Source organism: Bos taurus, chromosome 18 (genome assembly GCF_002263795.3).
Source record: "Bos taurus isolate L1 Dominette 01449 registration number 42190680 breed Hereford chromosome 18, ARS-UCD2.0, whole genome shotgun sequence".
Classification (NCBI taxonomy): domain Eukaryota; kingdom Metazoa; phylum Chordata; class Mammalia; order Artiodactyla; family Bovidae; genus Bos; species Bos taurus.
This window is the reverse complement of record NC_037345.1, coordinates 65,234,389-65,256,670: the sequence shown is the minus strand read 5'-3', so window position 1 is coordinate 65,256,670 and position 22,282 is coordinate 65,234,389. Positions and strand designations below refer to the sequence as shown.

The 22,282-nt window shown below is 43.4% G+C and overlaps 1 protein-coding gene across 3 annotated transcripts in view; it reads left to right on the top strand.

Moving 5' to 3' along the window:
• ZNF154 (zinc finger protein 154) overlaps positions 1–22,282 on the top strand; it is a 66,648-nt gene that overhangs the window by 13,105 nt on the left and 31,261 nt on the right. For 2 of the 3 annotated variants that reach the window (XM_005219821.5, XM_059877281.1), the window contains exon 3: positions 1,638–14,271. The exons of the other annotated variant lie outside the window; for it this stretch is intronic. In XM_005219821.5, coding sequence (XP_005219878.1) covers positions 1,638–4,459 — 2,822 coding nt within the window. In that variant the 3' untranslated portion in view covers positions 4,460–14,271. The remainder of the gene's footprint in view (positions 1–1,637; positions 14,272–22,282) is intronic. 3 annotated transcript variants of the gene reach the window in all.

Genomic DNA, 22,282 nt, shown 5'->3' with positions numbered 1-22,282 from the left:
ACCCTGAGCAGTGGTGGAGCCTTGACCAGAGTATGGGTACACACAGAGAGACAGTGTCTTTGGGGTCTGAAGAACTAACTCACCCACAGTGGCCATGAATCTGGTGCCTGAGACATTCAGGTGACAGGCGTGGAGTCAGGTTATAGAATATGAACATCTGTGGTTCAGGTGGGGCTCAAGGGTTTGGGGTGTGTGCAGGGTTTATGGGGATGGAAGCTGTGGTTCTGAAATAGAGTAATAGCTGTTTTTGTGGGGACAGGGATGGTTCAGGATATTATTCTCTTGCAGGTGCCTCATGGTGGTGGCTATTAGTTACCTTAGTGTGAGAGCTTCCAGTGCCCTCTGCAGAGCAGGCAGCTGGGGTTCACACCTGTAAACACTTGCCTTCCTCTGCTCTGCAAAGTTTGGGGTCTGCAAGTGTGCCAGGGCCTGTTGAGGTTCTCTGAGGTAAAAGCTACTGGGATCCTTTGCAGTGCAGGCCATTGGGAATGTGACAGCAGCTACCATTTGGCTGATGCACTTAGTTCCCACCCTTCATCTTATTTCCTGTCTATCTTCATGTGTCTGTTAAGGTAATATGTTCAGTGATCGTTTTCGTGTTGTTCTTTTTCAATTTCCTCTGTGTTGCTGCAGTATCTTAATTGGATTCCTGAGTTGTCCAAGGGCAACTTTTGTTTGCTTTTGTGTATTTTTTGTTGGTGGTGAAGGCTCGTGTCCTCTGCTGTTTTGCTGACATCACTCTCCTGGATCTTTTCTCTGCATCTGTTATGTACTGAGTTGCTTTGTGATGATACAAGCTGTTCATCTGTCCTGTTTTTCCTTTAGGATTTTTATCCTGCATGTCCTATGTAGTTGCTTAACTAGTGCTTATAGATGTCCCAGGATTGACATGACTCCAGTCATGGTGAGGTGGGCTCAGAGGGGGCCTGGTCCTGGTGAATGGCAGCTGAGGAGAGTATGACATCAGGCTGTGTTCAGATCATAGCAGGAACCTGTCTTTGTTCAACCAGGGTTTAGTGGCCATTTCCAGTTCATGGCCATACTACTTCTATTTTTTCTTTTCACTGTTAACACTTGACTGACTTGTCAGTTGTACTGCTTGTCATTCCTACTGTGACTTCAGCCCAGGGATAATCTGGACTGATTATTTGGACTCTACATCTCTGGACTTCACCACTCTCTGGACTCCACATCTCTCCTATTTCTCTCACTACCCTTTCTGTAGTACTCACCAACATTGATTGTGCTATGATATGTTCACATTTCCCTGAATTGACTTCTAATAGCAGCTGATATGTTGCTGTGGGATTTTAATGAGCTTAGATGACCTTTTCTACCCAGTCTGAGCAGAAAAGTCCTACAGGAAGCCACTGGAAGAGAAGTGAGTCATAGACCCTGCCTCTCTTCCTTATGTCCTATCCTCTATTTGTTTTTTTCTCCTGATGAGGTCTCCACTATTGTGTGACCTTGAGGCTCAGTAATGCACAACAGTTGGCTGTTCTTCCAACTGAATTCCAAGTTCTGTATCTTGAAAAGCATCTCATAGACTCACATCTGGATTAGATAGGTACACTAGTGATGAGCTGGACCCTTCTCTGTAGTCAATATGTACTTGACCTGCATTTCTTTCTGTTCAGGTTGCTGCTGTGGAACAGAGAATGCAGAGGCACCTTCTGAACAGATCACTTCTCTAGGAGTGTCACAGGCTAGGACTTCAAAGGCAGCTTTGTCTTCCCAGAAGATCCACCCCTGTGAGACTTGTGGTCCAGTCTTGAAAAAAGTTTTCCACTTGGCTGAGCACCAGGAAACACAACACACCCAGAAAATGTTGAGGTGTGGAGTATGTGTGAAACAGTTTTGTTCTAGTGCAAATTTTCAGCAGCACCAGGAACACATGGGAGAGAAAACCCTCAGAAGTAGTGTGGATGAGGCCAAGTTTTTCAAGAGCTGCAGATTCCTTGTGTTACAGAAGCCATTTACCTGCAGGGAGTTTGAAAAGGACTTCCCAACCATTATGGGACACCTGCAGCAACAGACTACTCATACTGTGGAGAAGCCAAACAAAGTCACCCAGTGTGAGTCAACTTTACAGAGCAGAAGTCGTCACACCTCAGGAGAATGCAGGAAAGCCCTCAGCCCCAAACACACACTTGTTCAGGATCAGGGTGTCCATACTGGAATACCTTGTTTTGTGTGCAGTGAATGTGGGAAAGCATTCAGGTACAAATCTTCATTTGTTGTGCACCAGAGAGTGCACGCTGGAAAAAACCTTCATGTGTGTGGTGAATGTGGGAAATCCTTTAGGCGAAGCTCAATTCTTTATAAACATCGAAGAATTCATACTGGGGCAAGGCAATACAAGTGCAGCAAATGTGGGAAATCCTTAAGTCACAAATCTGTCCTCATTTCTCCCCACCCATGGTGCAATGGAGAAAAGAATTATGTGTGCAGTGAGTGTTCGAAATCTTTTAGCCATAGCTCAGTATTCATTCCACACAGGAGAGTTCAAACTGGAGAACGGCCTTATAAGTGTAGTGACTGTGTGAAATCTTTTACTTCAATGTCTGCACTCTGTTATCATCAGAGATCCCACACTGGAGAACGACCTTACATATGCAGTGATTGTGGAAAATCTTTTATCTCTAGCTCTGACCTCCGTTATCATCAGAGAGTTCATTCTGGAGAAAGGCCCCATGAGTGCAGTGAATGTGGGAAATCTTTTATCACTCGTACTGCTCTCCGTTATCATCACAGAGTTCACACTGGAGAAAGGCCTTACGAGTGTAGTGAATGTGGGAAATCCTTTACCCGAAAAAATAACCTTATTATACATTTAAGAGTTCACTCAGGAGAAAGGCCTTATGAGTGTAGTGAATGTGGGAAATCTTTTACTTTTAGCTCTAGTCTTCGTTATCATCACAGAGTCCACACTGGAGAAAGACCGTATGAGTGCACTGAATGTGGGAAGTCTTTTAACAATAGATGGACGCTCATTCGACACCAGAGAATTCACACAGGAGAAAAGCCTTATGTGTGCAATAAATGTGGGAAATCTTTTTCCTGTAGCTCCACCCTCCAGTATCATGAGCGAGGTCACCTTGGGGAAAGGCCTTACGGGTGTGATGAATGTGGGAGATCTTTTACTACTAGCTCTGCCCTCCGTTATCATCAGAGAATTCACACAGGAGAAAGGCCTTATGAGTGCAATGAATGTGGGAAATCTTTTATCTCAAAGTCTGACCTCCATTATCATCAAAGGGTTCATTCTGGAGAAAGGCCTTATGAGTGTAGTGAATGTGGGAAATCCTTTATCCGAAGGAATAACCTGCTTTTACACCAGAGAGTTCACACAGGAGAAAGGCCTTACAAGTGTAGTGAATGCGGGAAATCTTTTAACAATAGATGGACACTCATTCAACACCAGAGAGTTCATACAGGAGAAAAGCCTTATGTGTGCAGTGAATGTGGGAAATCATTTACCTCCAGCTCCACGCTATGTTATCATCAGAGAGTTCATGCAGGAAAAAGGCCTTATGAATGCAGTGAATGTGGGAAATCTTTTACCTCTAGTTCTACCCTCCGTTACCATCAGAGAGTTCACACAGGAGAAAGACCTTATGAGTGCAGTGAGTGTGGGAAATCTTTTACTTTTAGTGCCAGCCTCCGTTATCATCACAGAGTGCACACTGGAGAAAGGCCTTATGAGTGCAATGAATGTGGGAAATCCTTTAAGGATAGATCGCAATTCAATAAACACCGGAGAGCTCACACTGGAGAAAGACCTTATGAGTGTGCTGAATGTGGGAAATCTTTTAGCCAAAAATCTTCCCTCTCAACACACCAGAAAATTCATAATAGAGAACGGTCTTATGAGTGTAGTGCATGTGGGAAATCTTTCACCTCTATCTCTGGCCTTGGTTATCATCAGAGAGTTCACAGGGGAGAAAAGCCTTATCGGTGCAACGAATGTGGGAAGTCCTTTACCAATAGCTCTATACTGATTCGACACCAGAGGGTTCACACAGGAGAGAGACCTTATGTGTGCAGTGAATGTGGGAAGTCTTTTACTAGTAGTGCCACCCTTTCTTATCATCAGAGAGTTCATGCAGGCAAAAGGCCTTATGAATGCAGCAAATGTGGGAAATCTTTTACCTCCAGTTCTACCCTTCGTTATCATCAGAGAGTTCATGCAGGAGATAGGCCTTATGAGTGCAGTGAATGTGGGAAATCTTTTATCTCTAGCTCCAAACTCCGTTACCATCAGAGAGTTCACACAGGAGAAAGGCCTTACGTGTGCAGTGAATGTGGGAAATCCTTTAGAGACAGTTCCCAGTTTAGTCAACACCGGAGAGGTCACACTGGGGAAAGACCTTATGAGTGTAGAGAATGTGGGAAATTTTTTATGCGAAAATCTACCCTTTCTCAACATCAGAGAGTTCACACTAGAGAAAGACCTTAGATGTTTAGAGAATGTGCAGTTTTCTTGTTCAGTGTAAGGATACCAAAGGAAGCTGAGGATCCATCTGTCTGAATTAGCTCCCAGACATCTGCATAGCTATTGGTAATCATGAGGAAAGATTCCTCATGATTTTGTGGGAAATATGTGGCTATGTTGCAGTCTCGAACCTCTCCAGGGTTCTGCCCACATATATGTCACTCCCATCTCTGTGGTCAAAGCCATTTCACATCTAGCACTTGGCAGGTCCACCCAGTGTGCTCAGGGAGACTTACTGTGTCCTCCCATATTTTAGCCAAGTTAAGAGTCACTTGAGGCCTACGGTGCCGACTTTCACTCCTCCATGACTATCTTGGACATGGACCTGGTCAGTGTCAGTCCAGAAACTATCAGAAGTTCAGCTGGAAGCTTGCAGAGAATAGCAGCAGGGATGTGTTGATTTCATGTGATACTCGTAATAAGGTTTTACGGCTTCCAAATGATGAATAAATACTTGCTACAGGTTGCTTTGGCTCATACAACACTCGAGACCTTCTAAGCTCTTAAGTCCTCTTTCATCTTGGACTTTCTATTTACTGTGCAGGTGGTTCACAGATTTGTGCTGTGTAAGCATAAAGGGGAGAACAGTTTTTAGGGGCCTCAAAGTTTCTGTCTGAGGGAGGACGATATGTTGACAATAGCTTGCCAGTTATGACCAGGTCTGCCTTGCAGCTGCAGCTTCCTAGAAAAGATTGCGGGGATTTCTGGTTTTCACTTGAAGTTTGGAGGCTTTGTTTTAGGAGTCTCCCAGGTGACACTGAGAAGCAGGCAGATGTGAGAATCTCAAGTGCTTCTGAGCATAACATTAATTTTTTTTCTTACTAAACGGAGAGATCCCAGGGTGTTTCAGCACTGTGGAGGGAAATCTTCTCCAGGTCTGCAGAGAGCCATGTTCCCTGATTAGTGTAACTGGTTGTAATACCACTGGGTCCATAACTGGTGCAGAAACACTGATTTGTAGGGAGAGGAGAACTGCAGCCAACTAGTGTAATGTGCTGCTTCTAAACGTGCATCCACAAATGTCCATGTGTAAGTGATAGTCCCTCTGTATTGTTCATCTCAAGGCTATTACCACATGGACGGGAAGAAAAAAGGGGGTCTAGTCCCTGGCTGTCGGAGAAGGCAATGGCAACCCATTCCGGTCTTCTTGCTTGGAAAATCCCATGGATGGAGGAGCCTGGTAGGCTGCAGTCCATGGGGTCGCTAAGAGTCAGACACGACTGAGCGACTTCACTTTCACTTTTCATGCATTGGAGCAAGAAATGGCAGCCCACTCCAGTGTTCTTGTCTGGACAGGGATAGGGGAGCCTGGTGGGCTGCCATCTATGGGGTTGCACAGAGTTGGGCACGACTGAAGCGACGCAGCAGCAGCAGCAGCAGCAGTCCCTGGCTGTGGCTCTTGTGACCCAGACAGCATTCCCATTGACTTTCAGTGGAAATATTCTCTATTACTCACCATATTTGTTGGCACTGATGCAAGTTTGACAACCACCCCCACCCTCCAGGGCATAAAGAGAGAGATGGAGTGTATGGTTGCCATACCTCTCTGTCAAAAAGACTGGGGCATAGAGATCTTTAAGTTGAGCTATTTTTTAAAGCTTTACTAAGGTATAATATCTCTGGCTTTCCTGATGGCTCAGCAGTAAAGAATCTGCATGCAGTGCAGGAGATACAGGAGGCCAGGGTTCAATCCCTGGGTTGGGAAGATCCCCTGGAAGAGGAAATGGCAACCCACTAGAGTATTCTTGCCTGGAAAATTCCATGGACAGAGGAACCCCACGGGCTATGGTCTGGGTCACAAAGGGTCAGATACGACTGAACTACAAACACACACACACACACACACACACACACACAATGTACAATTTACATTTGCTAAACCGAGTATATTTAAGGTACAACTTGACAAGTTTTGACACAGGTGTGAACCTCTGAGACTATCACATGGTCCTGATAGTGACCATATCTGTCATGGTGTATTTACCTCATTTGTTCTATAATCTCCTTGCCTTTCTCACCTTTCCAAGTAACCATTGATTTACTTTCCTTAAAATAGATAACTTGCATTTTCTTGAGTTGATATTATTGGAATCATATGCTATTTACCATATTTTTCTTTCCTTTATATATCATAATTACTTTGAGATTCATCAGTGATTTTTGTTTTTTGACTGACAAAAATATGACATTTTTCAATATGCCACGGTTAGTTTATCCATTCTCTTTATGTATGGATATTTGACTTGTTTCTAGAATTTGACTTCTGAAAATAAAGCTAGTATAAAAATTGCGTTAGTTCTTTTTATGAACATGTATTTATCTTTTGTCAGTAACTTAGAATGCAGTGTATGAGCCACGGCTATTTTATTCTTGTTGGCTGCAGTGGATTTTTATTGCAGGCCAAGGCCTTAGTTGCCCTGCCACATGTGGAATCTTAGTTTCCTGACCAGGGCTTTAACCCCAACCCCTGCATTGGAAGGAGGATTCTTAAACACCGGACCACCAGGGAAGTCCCACGACAGCTTTACTTTTGAAGAAGCTAATATTGTGATCTAAAATGATTGTGCCTTTTGCATCTTACCAGCAATATATTGAGAATTCCACCTCTCCCATATTCTGAATACTTGGTTTATTGATTGCTTTAATTTTAGCTTTTTTTTTTTTAAGAAGTATTTCACTTTTTTTGTTTTAATGGAGTTTCTGTAAGGATTTATGATGAGCAGTTTTTCAGATGTTCATTTCCTATCTATGTATCTTTGTTAAAATGTCTGCTTAAATCTTTATTGGCCTTTGGCTATTTTCCTTTAACAAATAGGACAATGAAACCATAACCATGTATATTGGAATTTCACTCATTTTTTAATATTGTGAGTGATTTTGCTTTATGGAGTAACTTTTCAATACTGGCAGAATTTTCTAACCTAAAAAGTTTTTTTTTTTTTTTTTTTTCCAGTGTTCACAATGCAGTGGATACTTAGACATATGCTTTTAAATTTTACCTGCACTGTTAACACATTCTCTATCATATTCTTGATTTTAGTCACTTAAGAATACAATAAAACCTTGCTTTATAGTGCTTATGCTTTTTCTTGGTTCTGTCACTATAGAAGTTGGTGGATTGGAGATGGGGACAAGGTTTCATCAGGATGGACTGGTCTTTACTTTGAGTTCCAAAGCCTGGTTGGGAGGGAATGGAGATCAGTGGTCAGACTCCTCAAGTCCTCATCCAGGCTACCTGGGTTTAAATTCTGTATCCCTGATCACGGACCCACAGGCAAACACTCTTTCCCAAGCCCTTTTCCTTTTATGTAAAATGGAGATTAGGGTCTGCCCTGCCTCTGGCCCACTGAAAGATGTGAAGAGAGGAGCTGTCCATTCCCATGCAGCTCCCTCTACAGGTGAGATCCTGCTGCCAGGAAACTTTAGCTCCCCCTGATATCCTCAGACCCCTCTGTCCCCAGGTGCATGCATTTCAGAAATAAATGGAGCTTCTCATAATTCCTGACCTGGGTCAGCCCAAAGGGACTTATCTGCATCAAGGAGGGGGTTGCTGGTTACTGAGGTCTCAGTGTGGATTTGCCAGTGGGAAATAATCTGGGAAACTTGCTAAAGCTTCCTGAGCCTCATTTGGCTGATTTTGACATTGAGGTGTTAACTTTGGCCCTGGGAGGATCAATAAAAATAACACAACACTGAGCATTTACACCAAAATTCCAGGCTTCATATTTTGAACTTGTACGTGCCATTTATTTAAAAAATGTTATATAAAATATTTTTGTAACTCTCCTTTTCTCAATTCTCTTATTGTACTTAATTAATTTATTCTTTGTATTAGTTATATCCTTATCTTGTTGCATTTTATAGAGTGCCATGTAAATTAGTATAAATGCCATGTAAATATACTGTGAAATTTTATTCAGACTATATGTGTTCATGGTTATAGCTTATTTTTCCTGAATCCATTGACTCTTGAGATTGAGAGCACACTCACCAGTTGATGGATTACCACAGAAGCATTTTGATTCTTTTTCAACCCTACTGGGAGATCGTTTCTCTCTATTTGCCCTAGCTGGTAAACTAATTCTCTTCAGATCCTCTTTAACCAAATTTCATTTATTATGCTGAAATGTGAAATGACCGATTCTATTACAATATGTTTTTTCTTTCCCCTGAAAGTCAATCAATGCAAGTTTTGCTTATTTAAAAATAAAATTTTAATCTAAGATCATATAAACAACAAATAACTGCTTAGAAAGACAGAAAATATACTTATTTCAATCAATATTCATTTGATTGTACTGGAGAGGTTCCACATAAGCTTTTTAAAAAATTCAGTGAAATGTGACTGATGAAAGTATGTGATAAAGTAATAAGTATTGTAATGGTGTATCATATATTCAGAGTAAGTATTCTATAGTCAGAGTGTTTTGGAAACATTTTAAATTATCAGGCCACCTTAATTCTGGCTGGTTATAGGTAAATTTTGAAATCAAAATGAATTTTTCACGAATTATTGTATAGCATTTGAATAGTTTTCACAAAAACTGCCTGTTACAAAATATTGCCCAATGTTTTATGGATACTTAAAATACATTTTTTTTGTTTGTTTTATACAAGTAATTTTTGTCATTTGAATGTTTTTGTATTTTGTTGCAGCAGTGAAAGCTCAGAATCCTAACCACTAGGCCACCAGGGAACTCTGTATTTTTATTTACAAAAGTCAGAAGTATATTTTATGGCCTGAAATTGGGGCTTAGCTTTGTAATGACTTGCACACCTTAGTTTATTTGAAAACAATTTTTTTTTTACATTTTTATTATAAAAGCTACAGGTGTACAGTATAGTGAGTCATAAGTTTAAAGATTATACTCCATTTATAGTTATTATGAAGTATTGGCTATATTCTCCATATTGTACAGTATATCCTCGTAGTTTATTTTATACCTAATTTTTTGTACCCAAGTTACAGATGCACTTGTGGCACCCACTCTCCTCTCTGATTTACTATTGGCATTATCACCATGTTCAGGATTCCTCCTACTAATACTAATAGAACCTCCCCCTGGTCCACAGACTGTCCACCAAATTTTGTAGATGTGTCCATCCAGAGATCCTCCCCATAGTTCCAGACCTGTGTATCCGGCTACGTGCTAAATAACTCCATTCTTTTGTTTTCTGAAATATACCCCCAAAAGGAAACTGCTGATACACCAATGAGAATTATTACCACTACGGAACACCCAACATGTTGATGGAGCTTCTGTCCTTCTACCTCCCAACACCAAAAAGCTTGGTGTCAAAACCTGACACCCACCTTACTTTCTCTCACAATCAGAAAAACCAGGCTGTCTTGTTTTTAAAAGTGATTCCAAAGTTCGCATCTTCCACAACCACAACAATGGGTCACACTAACGCTCACCCCTCACTCCTGTATTTCCCACTTCCTCCTTTTCTAATGGAAATGTCTGTCCCTGCCTGTTTCAGTATTACATTTCCTTAGCATGAAACCTTTGGTTTCACAGCTGGAGAGCAATTTTGCCTCAGGGTTAATTGTGCATTAGGTCTCAGTCATATCTGAGTTAGATGACATGTAGATGAGTCTTTGAACTTTCTAATATAACATTAAAACTAATTAGACACTTTTTCTTTCATGTATCCTTTCTTGTTCATTGAAGAATGTAAGCTGCATGAAAAAAGAATAGGTTTTCATCTGTCATGGTTTCCATACACCTAAAACAGTGCCTGACACTGTATTTTGTATAATGAAAATTTACTAGAGCCGTGAATAAACATGATATTCCAAATTCTTGTTCACATTTACTAGTTTTGGCTACTTAAAAAAAATAAAGTTAATTAAGATTTTTTTATTCACTTATTTTGGTTGCAGTGGGTCTTCCTTGCTGTGCACTGGCTTTCTCTAGTTTCAGCGAGCAGCAGCTTCTCTTGTTGCAGAGCAGAGGCGCAATAATTGTGGCACACTGGCCTACTTGCCCCGAGGCATGTAGAAATCTTCCCAGACCAGGCAGGGGTGGAATCCATGTCCCCTGCTGTGGCAGGCGGATTCTTATTAATGTACCATCAGGGAAGTCCTAGTTTAGCTAATATTAACGTCCACGTCAATTCGTTCTCCAAGTTGGTATTAATGTTTTCAAGAATAAAAGCACTATTGAAAATTCTCTGATGTTTTCAACATCACTTGCTGTATCCGCAGGGCGGTATCTGCTACTGTCTTTGAGTAACAACACACACATTAATAACTTTCTGAAACTTACATGTCAAAACTTTCTGATATTATCTCATTTCGCTGTAAGGAAGTGTGCCTGCAGTCACTGGAAAATGATAGTCACTTACCAGCAGGGACACGAGATCATAAGCTTAAGATGCCTTCTTTTATATAAGTGTTCAGATACTCCCTTCCATATGTGCTGCGACTCTAAAAGTTGCAGCTACTGACCCATACCAAAATAACATTAGTTCTGTTGCTTTCAGTTTGAGATGGATATCTGTTCACTAAAAGGAATTGAGTTTATGTTAGGAAGTGGAATAAGAGATAATATATGGATGAAAGTGTTTCTCAGTGGATAGAACACAATCCCTGGTTCTGTAGGAAAGAAAGAAGCTTTATTGTGGAACCAGAAGTAAAACTCCTGCTTGACCACCTAATTTAGAATATCCATCTTCTTTCCCCCAGTCATGACCCTGTACAGACTGTTTTGCTCATAGCCAATCATAATACAACACAGAAAACTGACTACAGCTTCAGTACATGAATTTAAAGAACAATTATATAATGTGTCCAGCTACTTGCTGACTCATTTCTGAATGGCTCTAGAATAATATCAGAGAAAGCAATGGCAACCCACTCCAGTACTCTTGCCTAGAAAATCCCATGGACGGAGGAGCCTGGTGGGCTGCAGTCCATGGGGTCGCTGAGTGTCGGACACGACTGAGCGACTTCACTTTCACTTTTCACTTTCATGCATTGGAGAAGGAAACGGCAACCCACTCCAGTGTTCTTGCCTGGAGAATCCCAGGGACGGGGGAGCGTGATGGGCTGCTGTCTATGGGGGTCGCACAGAGTCAGATACGACTGAAGTGACTTAGCAGCAGCAGCAGAATAATATGGCCATTGAGAGGCCATTTAGAGGACATCCTGGACGGTGAAGTCAAGTGGGCCTTAGGAAACATCACTCCGAACAAAGCTAATGGAGGTGATGGAATTCCAGTTGAGCTATTTCAAATTTTAAAAGATGATGCTGGTAAAGTGCTGCAGTCAATATGCCAGCAAATTTGGAAAACTCAGCAGTGGCCACAGGACTGGAAAAGGTCAGTTTTAATCCCAGTCCCAGAGAAAGGCAATGCCAAAGAGCACAGTTGCCCTCATCTCACATGCTAGCAAAGTAATGCTCAAAGTTCTCCAAGCCAGACTTCAACAGCATGTGAACCGTGAACTTCCAGATGTTCAAGCTGGATTCTGAAAAGGCAAAAGTCAGAAGAACCAGAGATCAAATTGCCAACATCCATTGGATCATCAAAAAAGCAAGAGAGTTCCAGAAAAATATCTGCTTTATTGGCTATGCCAAAGCCTTTGACTGTGTAGATCACAACAAACTGTGGAAAATTCTTCAAGAGATGGGAATACCAGACCACCTGACCTGCCTCTTGAGAAATCTGTATGCAGGTCAGGAAGCAACAGTTAAAACTGGACATGGAAAAACAGACTGGTTCCAAATAGGAAAAGGAGTTCGTCAAGGCTGTATATTGTCACCCTGCTTATTTAACTTATATGCAGAGTACATCATGAGAAATGCTGGGCTGGATGAAGCACAAGCTGGAATCAAAATTGCTGGGAGAAATATCAATAACCTCAGATACAGATGACACCACCCTTATGGCAGAAAGTGAAGAACTAAAGAGCCTCTTGATGAAAGTGAAAGAGGAGAGTGAAAAAGTTGGCTTAAATCTCAACGTTCAGAAAACTAAGATCATGGCATCTGGTCCCATCACTTCATGGCAAATAGATCGGGAAACCTTGGAAACAGTGAGAGACTTTATTTGGGGGGGCTCTAAAATCACTGCAGTTGGTGACTGTAGCTATGAAATTAAATGACGCTTGCTCCTTGGAAGAAGAGTTATGACCAACCTAGACAGCATATTAAAAGCAGAGACATTACTTTGCCAACAAAGGTCTGTTTAGTCAAAGCTATGGTTTTTCCAGTAGTCAGGTATAGATGTGAGAGTTGGACCATAAAGAAGGCGGAGTGCCAAAGAATTGATGCTTTTAAACTCTGCTGTTGGAGAAAACTCTTGAGAGTCCCTTGGACTTCAAGGAGATCCAACCAGTCAATCCTAAAGGAGATCAGTTCTGAATATTCATTGGAAGGACTGATGCTGAAACTGAAACTTCAGTACTCTGGCCACATGATACGAAGAACTGACTCATTGGAAAAGACCCTGATGCTGGAAAAGATTAAGGCAGGAGAAGGGGATGACAGAGGCTGAGATGTTTGGATGGCATCACCAACTCAATGGTCATGAGTTTGTGCAAGCTCCGGGAGTTGGTGATGGACAGGGAAGCCTGGCGTGCTGCATTCCATGGGGTTGCAAAGAGTCTGACACGACTGAGCGACTGATCTGAACTTGCTGACTCATATCTGAATGGCTCTAGAATAATATGGCCATTTAGAAGAATGACATTTGAGTGCATCTTATTGACTTAAAAAAATTGTACAAGTGAGAGTTGCAAGTTTTATTTGGGGGCTAAATTAGGACTGACCCCCAGGAAACAGCATCTCAGGTAACTCTGAGAAAGTGCTCCGAAGAGGTGGGGGTAAGGTTAGTGTACATGTGATTTTGGTGAAGGGAGAGTACATGCAATCAAGCGCATATTTTTCTGAGAAGGTTTCTGCTAGTTTCGGGAAACTTTCTGAGAGTCACGAGAAAACAGTCATCACCATGAAGGATTTTAGTGCCTTTCTAGATATGAGGAGATATAAGAATTGGGCTCATCATCTGAAGACCTGTCCTGCAAGTTTGCTGCCCCCGTTCCACGCCCCCCCTCCCCCCCGCCCCCCCTGCCGCAAGCATAGAATGCTTCATTTCTGCTTTCCACTCAGAACCACTTTCAGAGGGTGTTGAAGTCAACAGCTGGAGCAGCACATGATTTAATCCTTGTAGAGGTAGGCGGCAAGCACCATGGCAAGTGCCAATCTGTAGTTGACAGTCTCAATATTTTTATCTTCTGGGAGCTGAGTGAGCTTCAGGAATTCTGAAATTTTGTCACTTTGCTGCATTTAACAAGAAACAGAACCCTTCCTTCCTCAAGGTAAGATGACTGCTTTCCAGCATCCTTCCGGGTGCCAGTTGGCACAAGTTACGGTCAGAAAGGAGAACACACTTTCCGGCAATCGCTAAAGCCCTGAGAACAATACTACAGGGAAGATCCTGCGCCCAGGAAGGAAGATCCACATGAATGCATTTCCGGGGAAATTCTTCACACTGGGCCCATTGGGGCGGGACTTCCGGTATCTTGCTTGTGGTGGCCATTTTAAACTGCTGTGAGTGTCCTGGTTGGGGGCCGCTGATTCCTCACCGGGTGACCCGATCTAAAAGCGCGAGAGCAGGCGGTGTCCCCGCACCACATAGTGGGCTCTGAGGTTCTGCAACGATGACCGGTACCCTGCGCCAAGCCGAGGAGAGGAAAGTCCTTGCCCGCGTTCCCCGGCCGCTTCTGCCAGAGTCTGATGGCGGTGGCGGTGCTAAGGGATCCACCTCAGGTAAAGGCTGGCCCGCAGGGCTCTCACCGCCCTCACTCCACCAGACACTAAAGCCCCGAGTGCAGGGCGCCTGCTCCTGTGCCCGCAGCCCAGGCCCCGGGCTCCAGGACGGTGAGGCGGTCGTGGGTGGACCCTGTGTCTGACAGACAGTGTGATGACGCGTGGGAGAGGGTGATGGGCACAGGTACCTGTAGGTGCAGAGACTTGGAGGTCGAACTGAGGCGGGTAGGTTTGGGGAACCTGGATTCCAACTGATGTCTGCAGGAACCCGAGTTGAGGCAGTGTACCTGAACTGGCAGAGAGGTTTCTTTTTCTGCTTGACCTGGAGGCGGTGGAGGCTAGTGGACAGAAGAGGGACACTTATGTGTTAGGGGTTTGTTGTTCTTGTTTTTACACTGCATGGGGTCTTCGTTTCTGCCCACTGGGCTCTTCCTTGCTGCTGGAGGGCTTTCTCTAGTTGCAGAGGGTGCGAGGTGGCTTCACTTGTTGGCAGAACTCCGGCTGTAGCTGGAGTGAGTAGTTGTGGTGCGGGGACTTGTTGCTCTGCGCCATGTGATATCTTCCCAGACCAGGGATCAAACCTGTGTCCCCTGCATTGGCAGACAGATTCTTTACTACTGAGCTGCCAGAGAAATCCCATATGTGTTAGGGTTTTAAAGGTCACCAAAATCCAGTTCAGAGAGGAAACAGATTGGAGGTGGTTGACGAATAGGTTGTGGCAAAGAGAAGTAGCACCATTTTCCAAGGTCAGGGATCTGATAAGAGGCTGCTCTGAGGACTGAAACACAGAGGTTATTAAGTTAACCCCAAGTCCAGGTTCAAGGCCTGGTGGGGATCCAGGGGAGTCCTGCATACTTGGGAGTCCAGCCACAGTTGTCTTCCTCATCCCCCAGGTTCTGAAGGTTGGAAAAGTACTTAGGGATCTTACACAAGGCAGGAGATGATGTCCCAGTCCCTCACTGATATTGACACCACCCATAGAGAGTGGTCAGCTGATAAAGAGTCTGCCTGCAATGCGGGAGACCTGGGTTTGCTCCCTGGGTTGGGAAGATCCCTGGAGAAGGGAAGGGTTACCCACTCCAGTGTTCTGGCCTGGAGAATTCCTTGGATCATACAGTCCATGGGGTCGCAAAGAGTCGGACACCACTGAGCAACTTTCACTTTCACTTTATAGAGTGTCAGGGTATTGTGTCCAGAGACTTGCCTTGATATAATCTCAGCTCTTGAATGTGAGGGCCATGAATCCAGCTCTGGGTCCTGACTGCAGAACAAAGGTAACATACACATATTTTGTTTCCTGATGACTAAACTGGTATGGAAGGTTTTCCCAGGAACAGATCAGATCAGATCAGATCAGTTGCTCAGTTGTGTCCGACTCTTTGCCACCCCATGAATCGCAGCACGCCAGGCCTCCCTGTCCATCACCAACTCCCGGAGTTCACTTAGACTCACGTCCATCGAGTCAGTGATGCCATCCAGCCATCTCATCCTCTGTCGTCCCCTTCTCCTCCTGCCCCCAATCCCTCCCAGCATCAGGACTCTTTTCCAATGAGTCAACTCTTCCCATGAGGTGGCCAAAGTACTGGAGTTTCAGCTTTAGCATCATTCCTTCCAAAGAAATCCCAGGGCTGATCTCCTTCAGAATGGACTGGTTGGATCTCCTTGCAATCCAAGGGACTCTCAAGAGTCTTCTCCAACACCGCAGTTCAAAAGCATCAATTCTTCGGCACTGAGCCTTCTTCACAGTCCAACTCTCACATCCATACACGACCAAAGGAAAAACCATAGCCTTGACTAGACGGACCTTTGTTGGCAAAGTAATGTCTCTGCTTTTGAATATGCTATCTAGGTTGGTCATAACTTTCCTTCCAAGGAGTAAGCGTCTCTTAATTTCATGGCTGCAGTCACCATCTGCAGTGATTTTGGAGCCCAGAAAAATAAAGTCTGACACTGTTTCCCCATCTGTTTCCCATGAAGTGGTGGGGCCGGATGCCATGATCTTCGTTTTCTGAATGTTGAGCTTTAAGCCAACTTTTTCACTCTCCACTTTCACTTCCATCAAGAGGCTTTTTAGTTCCTCTTCACTTTCTGCCATAAGGGTGGTGTCATCTGCAAATCTGAGGTTATTGATATTTCTCCTGGCAATCTTGATTCCAGCTTGTGTTTCTTCCAGTCCAGCGTTTCTCATGATGTACTCTGCATATAAGTTAAATAAGCAGGGTGACAATATACAGCCTTGACGTACTCCTTGTCCTATTTGGAACCAGTCTGTTGTTCCATGTCCAGTTCTAACTGTTGCTTCCTGACCTGCATACAGGTTTCTCAAGAGGCAGATCAGGTGTTCTGGTATTCCCATCTCTTTCAGAATTTTCCACAGTTTATTGTGATCCACACAGTCAAAGGCTTTGGCATAGTCAATAAAGCAGAAATAGATGCTTTCTGGAACTCTCTTGCTTTTTCCATGATCCATCGGATGTTGGCAATTTGATTTCTGGTTCCTCTGCCTTTTCTAAAACCAGCTTGAACATCAGGAAGTTCACGGTTTACATATTGCTGAAGCCTGGCTTGGAGAATTTTGAGCCTTACTTTACTAGTGTGTGAGATGAGTGCAATTGTGCGGTAGTTTGAGCATTCTTTGGCATTGCCTTTCTTTGGGATTGGAATGAAAACTGACCTTTTCCAGTCCTGTGGCCACTGCTGAGTTTTCCAAATTTGCTGGCATATTGAGTGCAGCACTTTCACAGCATCATCTTTCAGGATTTGGAATAGCTCAACTGGAATTCCATCACCTCCACTAGCTTTGTTCATAGTGATGCTTTCTAAGGCCCACTTGACTTCCCATTCCAGGATGTCTGACTCTAGGTCAGTGATGACACCATCGTGATTATCTGGGTCATGAAGATCTTTTTTGTACAGTTCTTCTGTGTATTCTTGCCATTTCTTCTTAATATCTTCTGCTTCTGTTAGGTCCATACCATTTCTGTCCTTTATCAAGCTCATCTTTGCATGAAATGTTCTTTGGTATCTCTGATTTTCTTGAAGAGATCCCTAGTCTTTCCTCTGTTTGTTTTCCTCTATTTCTTTGCACTGATCGCTGAGGAAGGCTTTCTTCTCTCTTCTTGCTATTCTTTGGAACTCTGCATTCAGATGTTTATATCTTTCCTTTTCTCCTTTGCTTTTTGCTTCTCTTTTTTTCACAGCTATTTGTAAGGCCTCCCCAGACAGCCATTTTGCTTTTTGCATTTCTTTTCCATGGGGATGGTCTTGATCCCTGTCTCCTGTACAATGTCATGAACCTCCATCCATAGTTCATCAGGCACTCTATCTATCAGATCTAGGCCCTTAAATCTATTTCTCACTTGCACTGTATAATCATAAGGGATTTGATTTAGGTCATACCTGAATGGTCTAGTGGTCTTCCCTACTTTCTTCAATTCAAGTCTGAATTTGGCAATGAGTTCATGGTCTGAGCCACAGTCAGCTCCTGGTCTTGTTTTTGCTGACTGTATAGAGCTTCTCCATCTTTGGCTGCAAAGAATATAATTAATCTGATTTCGGTGTTAACCATCTGGTGATGTCCATGTGTAGAGTCTTCTCTTGTGTTGTTGGAAGAGGCTGTTTGCTATGACCAGTGCATTTTCTTGGCAAACCTCTATTAGCCTTTGCCCTGCCTCATTCCATATTCCAAGGCCAAATTTTCCTGTTACTCCAGGTGTTTCTTGACTTCCTACTTTTGCATTCCAGTCCCCTATAATGAAAAGGACATCTTTTTGGGGGCGTTAGTTCTAAAAGGTCTTGTAGGTCTTCATAGTCCCGTTCAACTTCAGCTTCTTCAGCATTACTGGTTGGGGCATAGACTTGGATTACTGTGATATTGAATGGTTTGCCTTGGAAACGAACAGAGATCATTCTGTCGTTTTTGAGATTGCATCCAAGTACTGCATTTCTGACTCTTTTGTTGACCATGATGGCCGCTCCATTTCTTCTGAGGGATTCCTGCCCGCAGTAGTAGATATAATGGTCATCTGAGTTACATTCACCCATTGCAGTCCATTTCAGTTCGCTGATTCCTAGAATGTCGACATTCACTCTTGCCATCTCTTACTTGACCACTTCCAATTTGCCTTGATTCATGGACCTGACATTCCAGGTTCCTATGCAATATTGCCCTTACAGCATCGGACCTTGCTTCTATCACCAGTCACATCCACAGCTGGGTATTGTTTTTGCTTTGGCTCCATCCCTTCATTCTTTCTGGAGTTATTTCTCTACTGATCTCCAGTAGCATATTGGGCACCTACTGACCTGGGGAGTTTCTCTTTCAGTATCCTATCATTTTGCCTTTTCATACTGTTCATGGGGTTCTCAAGGCAAGAATACTGAAGTGGTTTGCCATTCCAGCATGTGCAGATACTTGAAGGTGTGTCTGAACTGGTAGCAGGGTACAGCAGGTCTTTAAGAACAAACAGCAGTGGATCTGGTAATCAGGTCTTTATTTAGTAAATAATTATATTTGGTTGTGCTGGGTGTTTATTGCTGTAAGTGGGCTTTCTTTAGTTGTGGCAAGCGGGGTTTACTCTTTCTTGAGGTGATCAGTCTTCTCATTGTGGTGGCTTCTCTCGTTGCAGAGCTGGGGCACTGGGACTAGCAGGCTTCAGTCGTTGTGGAGCATGGCCTTAGTTTCTCCATGGCTTGTAGTACTCTTCCCGGACCAGGAATGAAATTTGTGACCCCTGCATTGGCAGACGGATTCTTAACCACTGTACCACCTGAACTTGTCACAGCATTGTTAATCAGCCATACTCCAATAGTAAATAAAAAGCTTGAAATATTGAGGAAATATATATGTGTGTGTGTGTGTGTGTGTGTGGCTTGGGAGGCAGAGAAATAATTGAAACAAATTGGCATTGAGGCCAGTGCTCCTGCTAACTTAATATTATCCAGATTCACCAGAATTGTGCAGTGAGCCTTGATGGAGCCGAGAGTATTTTCGTCTTGTTGGAGGATAAGGTCTGTGGTAAATGTAGTCAAGAGTCATCATGTCGCAGGGAGACTGTAAGGGCTGGGATTTTAAGGAAGGTTGAGTAGACGGTTGTGACTGTTGAGGGGACAGATGATGAGTGTATCACAGAACTGGAAGAGTGTCATGGGTGTGTGTGATTCACGTGTTGCATTATACATGGCTAGTATTGAATCAGGGATCAGAAGCAGGTAGAGAGGCCTGCAAAGCAGCATGTGGGACTGTCCCTTGCACTGAGATTCATCAGAGGTCTGGGGTGGTTGTGGACAGTTTTAGAGTGTCAAGCAGTCTCTGGAGGCTATACGTTGGGTGTATGAATGAGTCCAGGGTGAATCCTGTATTATAGAGCAGGAAGGTGGCGGAACGGTGGGAGTGTAACCCCACACGGTGGGAGTGAGGAATGATGGAGTTAGAGACAGTCTATAAAAGGATGTGCGCATGCACAGGTACTGTGAGCTGATGGCCCCACAGGCCTGGTATTCAGGACTTGATAGTGAGGCGTGAGCCCAGGTTTGTCTGTGTGTTGTACAGACAACAGGGGAGACTCCAGGGGAATTGCTTGATGGGAGGGGTGGGGCTCTGCTAGCCAGGCCCAGAGCTTACATGGCATTATTGTGTATTATTGCTGAGGGCTGACTTCAGTGATGTATGTGACCCAAGGATGACCCAAGGCTGCATTAGCAGCCCCAGGTCCGGGTGTCTCCTCTGAGGTGAGGAGTTTGGGAGGAGAGGATGCCAGTGGGGTAGATGTGTGTGGCAATGGACTGTGGGTTCTCAGAACATTGTTTCCTCTGTCCCTATGTTGACAGGACAGTTTAAGCTTTAAAGACATTGCTGTGTATTTCTCCTCGGAGGAATGGAGGCTCCTTGATGAGGCTGAGAGATGCCTGTACCTCAGTGTGATCCTGGAAAACTTTGCACTCGTTTCTTCACTGAGTAAGACTCTCAAAGCCTTTCCAGATACCTAGAGTGAGCTCTGTATCCTGGCTCACCCCCCTTTTCCATAGGGGTGCTCTGCCTTCTGACAGGTGGACCTCCAGCAGTGCTTGTTTTCCCAGCTTTCTGGGTAGTTGCTATGGAAGTTGTGGCTGGGTTGTTTGCACTCCCTCTTTTCTATACTGAATCCTCACGGGGAAGAATTGGAGGTCTGTAGTCTTGGAGTGGGAGAAAGCAATGGCACCCCACTCCAGTGCTCTTGCCTGGAAAATCCATGGATGGAGGAGCCTGGTAGGCTGCATTCCATGGGGTCGCTAAAAGTCAGACATGACTGAGCGACTTCACTTTCACTTTCCCTTTCATGCATTGGAGAAGGAAATGGCAACCCACTCCAGTGTTCTTGCCTGGAGAATCCCAGGAACGGGGAAGCCTGGCGGGCTGCCGTCTATGGGGTCGCACAGAGTCGGACACGACTGAAGCGACTTAGCAGCAGCAGCAGCAGCAGCAGTCTTGCAGTGAGTTTAATGGACTGCACCATCTTGTAACTGAAGATTTGTCCCTTTTGAGCAACAACTTCTCTGTTTCTGTGAGTTAAACGTGTTTTGCTTTTTTGTTTTAAATTCTACATGAGTGATACCATACATAATTTGGCATAATGTCCTTCTGGTTCATCCATGTATATGGGAGGACTTCCTTTTTTTTATGGCTGAATAATTTTTCAGATGTGCATGTGTATGTGTGAGTATATTACACCTTGTTTATCTATTCATACATGGATGAACACTTAGGTTGTTTCCACATCTTGTGTATTGTCTGTCCATAATGCTGCTGCAAACATAAGACTGCAGATTATGTTTTCCCCATTTGATTTCATTTCTTTGGGCTATATTCCAAGAAATGGGATTGCTGGGTCGTATGGTAGTTCTATTTTGAACTTCTGAGGAACTTCCATACTGTCTATGCATAAAGTCTATACCAATTTATCTTCCCACCAAGGGTTCCCTTATCTCTGTACTTTTGCCAGCACTCATCTCTTCGATGATAGCCATCCTGACAGTTTTGTAATACTATCTCATTGTGGCTTGGATTTACATTTCCCTGGTGATTAGTGAGAAAGAACAGTTTTTCATGTACTTGTTAGCCATTTGTATATAACGTCTAATCAGATCCTCTGTTCATATTTTAATAAGATTATTCTGTTTTTGCTGATTTGATTATGTTATGTGTTTAAAGTATCACCACCTTACTAGGTTCATGGCTTGCAAATAATTTTCTGCAATTCTGTAGATTACATTTTCATTTTGTTCATTTTTTTTTTTGCTCTGCAGAAGCTTTTCAGGTTGATGTAGTTTCACCTCTAATTTTTTTTTCCACTGTACTTTCATGTAATATTAAAAAAAAAAAGAATCATTGCCAAGACCACTGCCAAATAGCTTATTCCTTGCTTTTGCCTCCAAGCAAGTCTGCACTTTCAGGTCTTAGGTTTAACTCTTTAATTCACTATGAGCTAATTACTGTTAATGGGTTCAGTTTCACTGTTTTCTTTTCTGAATATTTGTTGATTTATCTGGATGCATCAAGTCTTAGTTTCCGCGCACAGAATCTTCACTGTGTCGTGAGGGGTCTTCCGTTGCAGCGCACAGACTGTCCAGTTGTGCCGCACAGACTGGAGCACATGGGCTCAGGCTTAGTTGCTTCACAGCACGTGGGATCGTAGGCAGTGAATCTGCTTCCTCTGCCTTGCAAGGTGGATTCGTAACCTCTGAGCTACCAGGCAAGTCCCAGTTTCATTGTTTTGCATGTGGAGATCCACTTTTCTCAACACCTTTTATTGAAGAGACTGCCCATTGTGTGTTATTTGCACCCTTGTCAAAGATTAGTTGACCATATATGTTTGGGACTTTTTCCTGGGTTCTTTATTCTGCTCCATTCCTTTGTGTGTTTGTTTTTATGACAGTGAAATACTATTTTGATTACTTGAGCTTTGCAGTGTATTTTGAAATCAGGAAGTTTCATATCTTGAGATTTGACCTTCTTGCTCAAGATTGCTTTGGC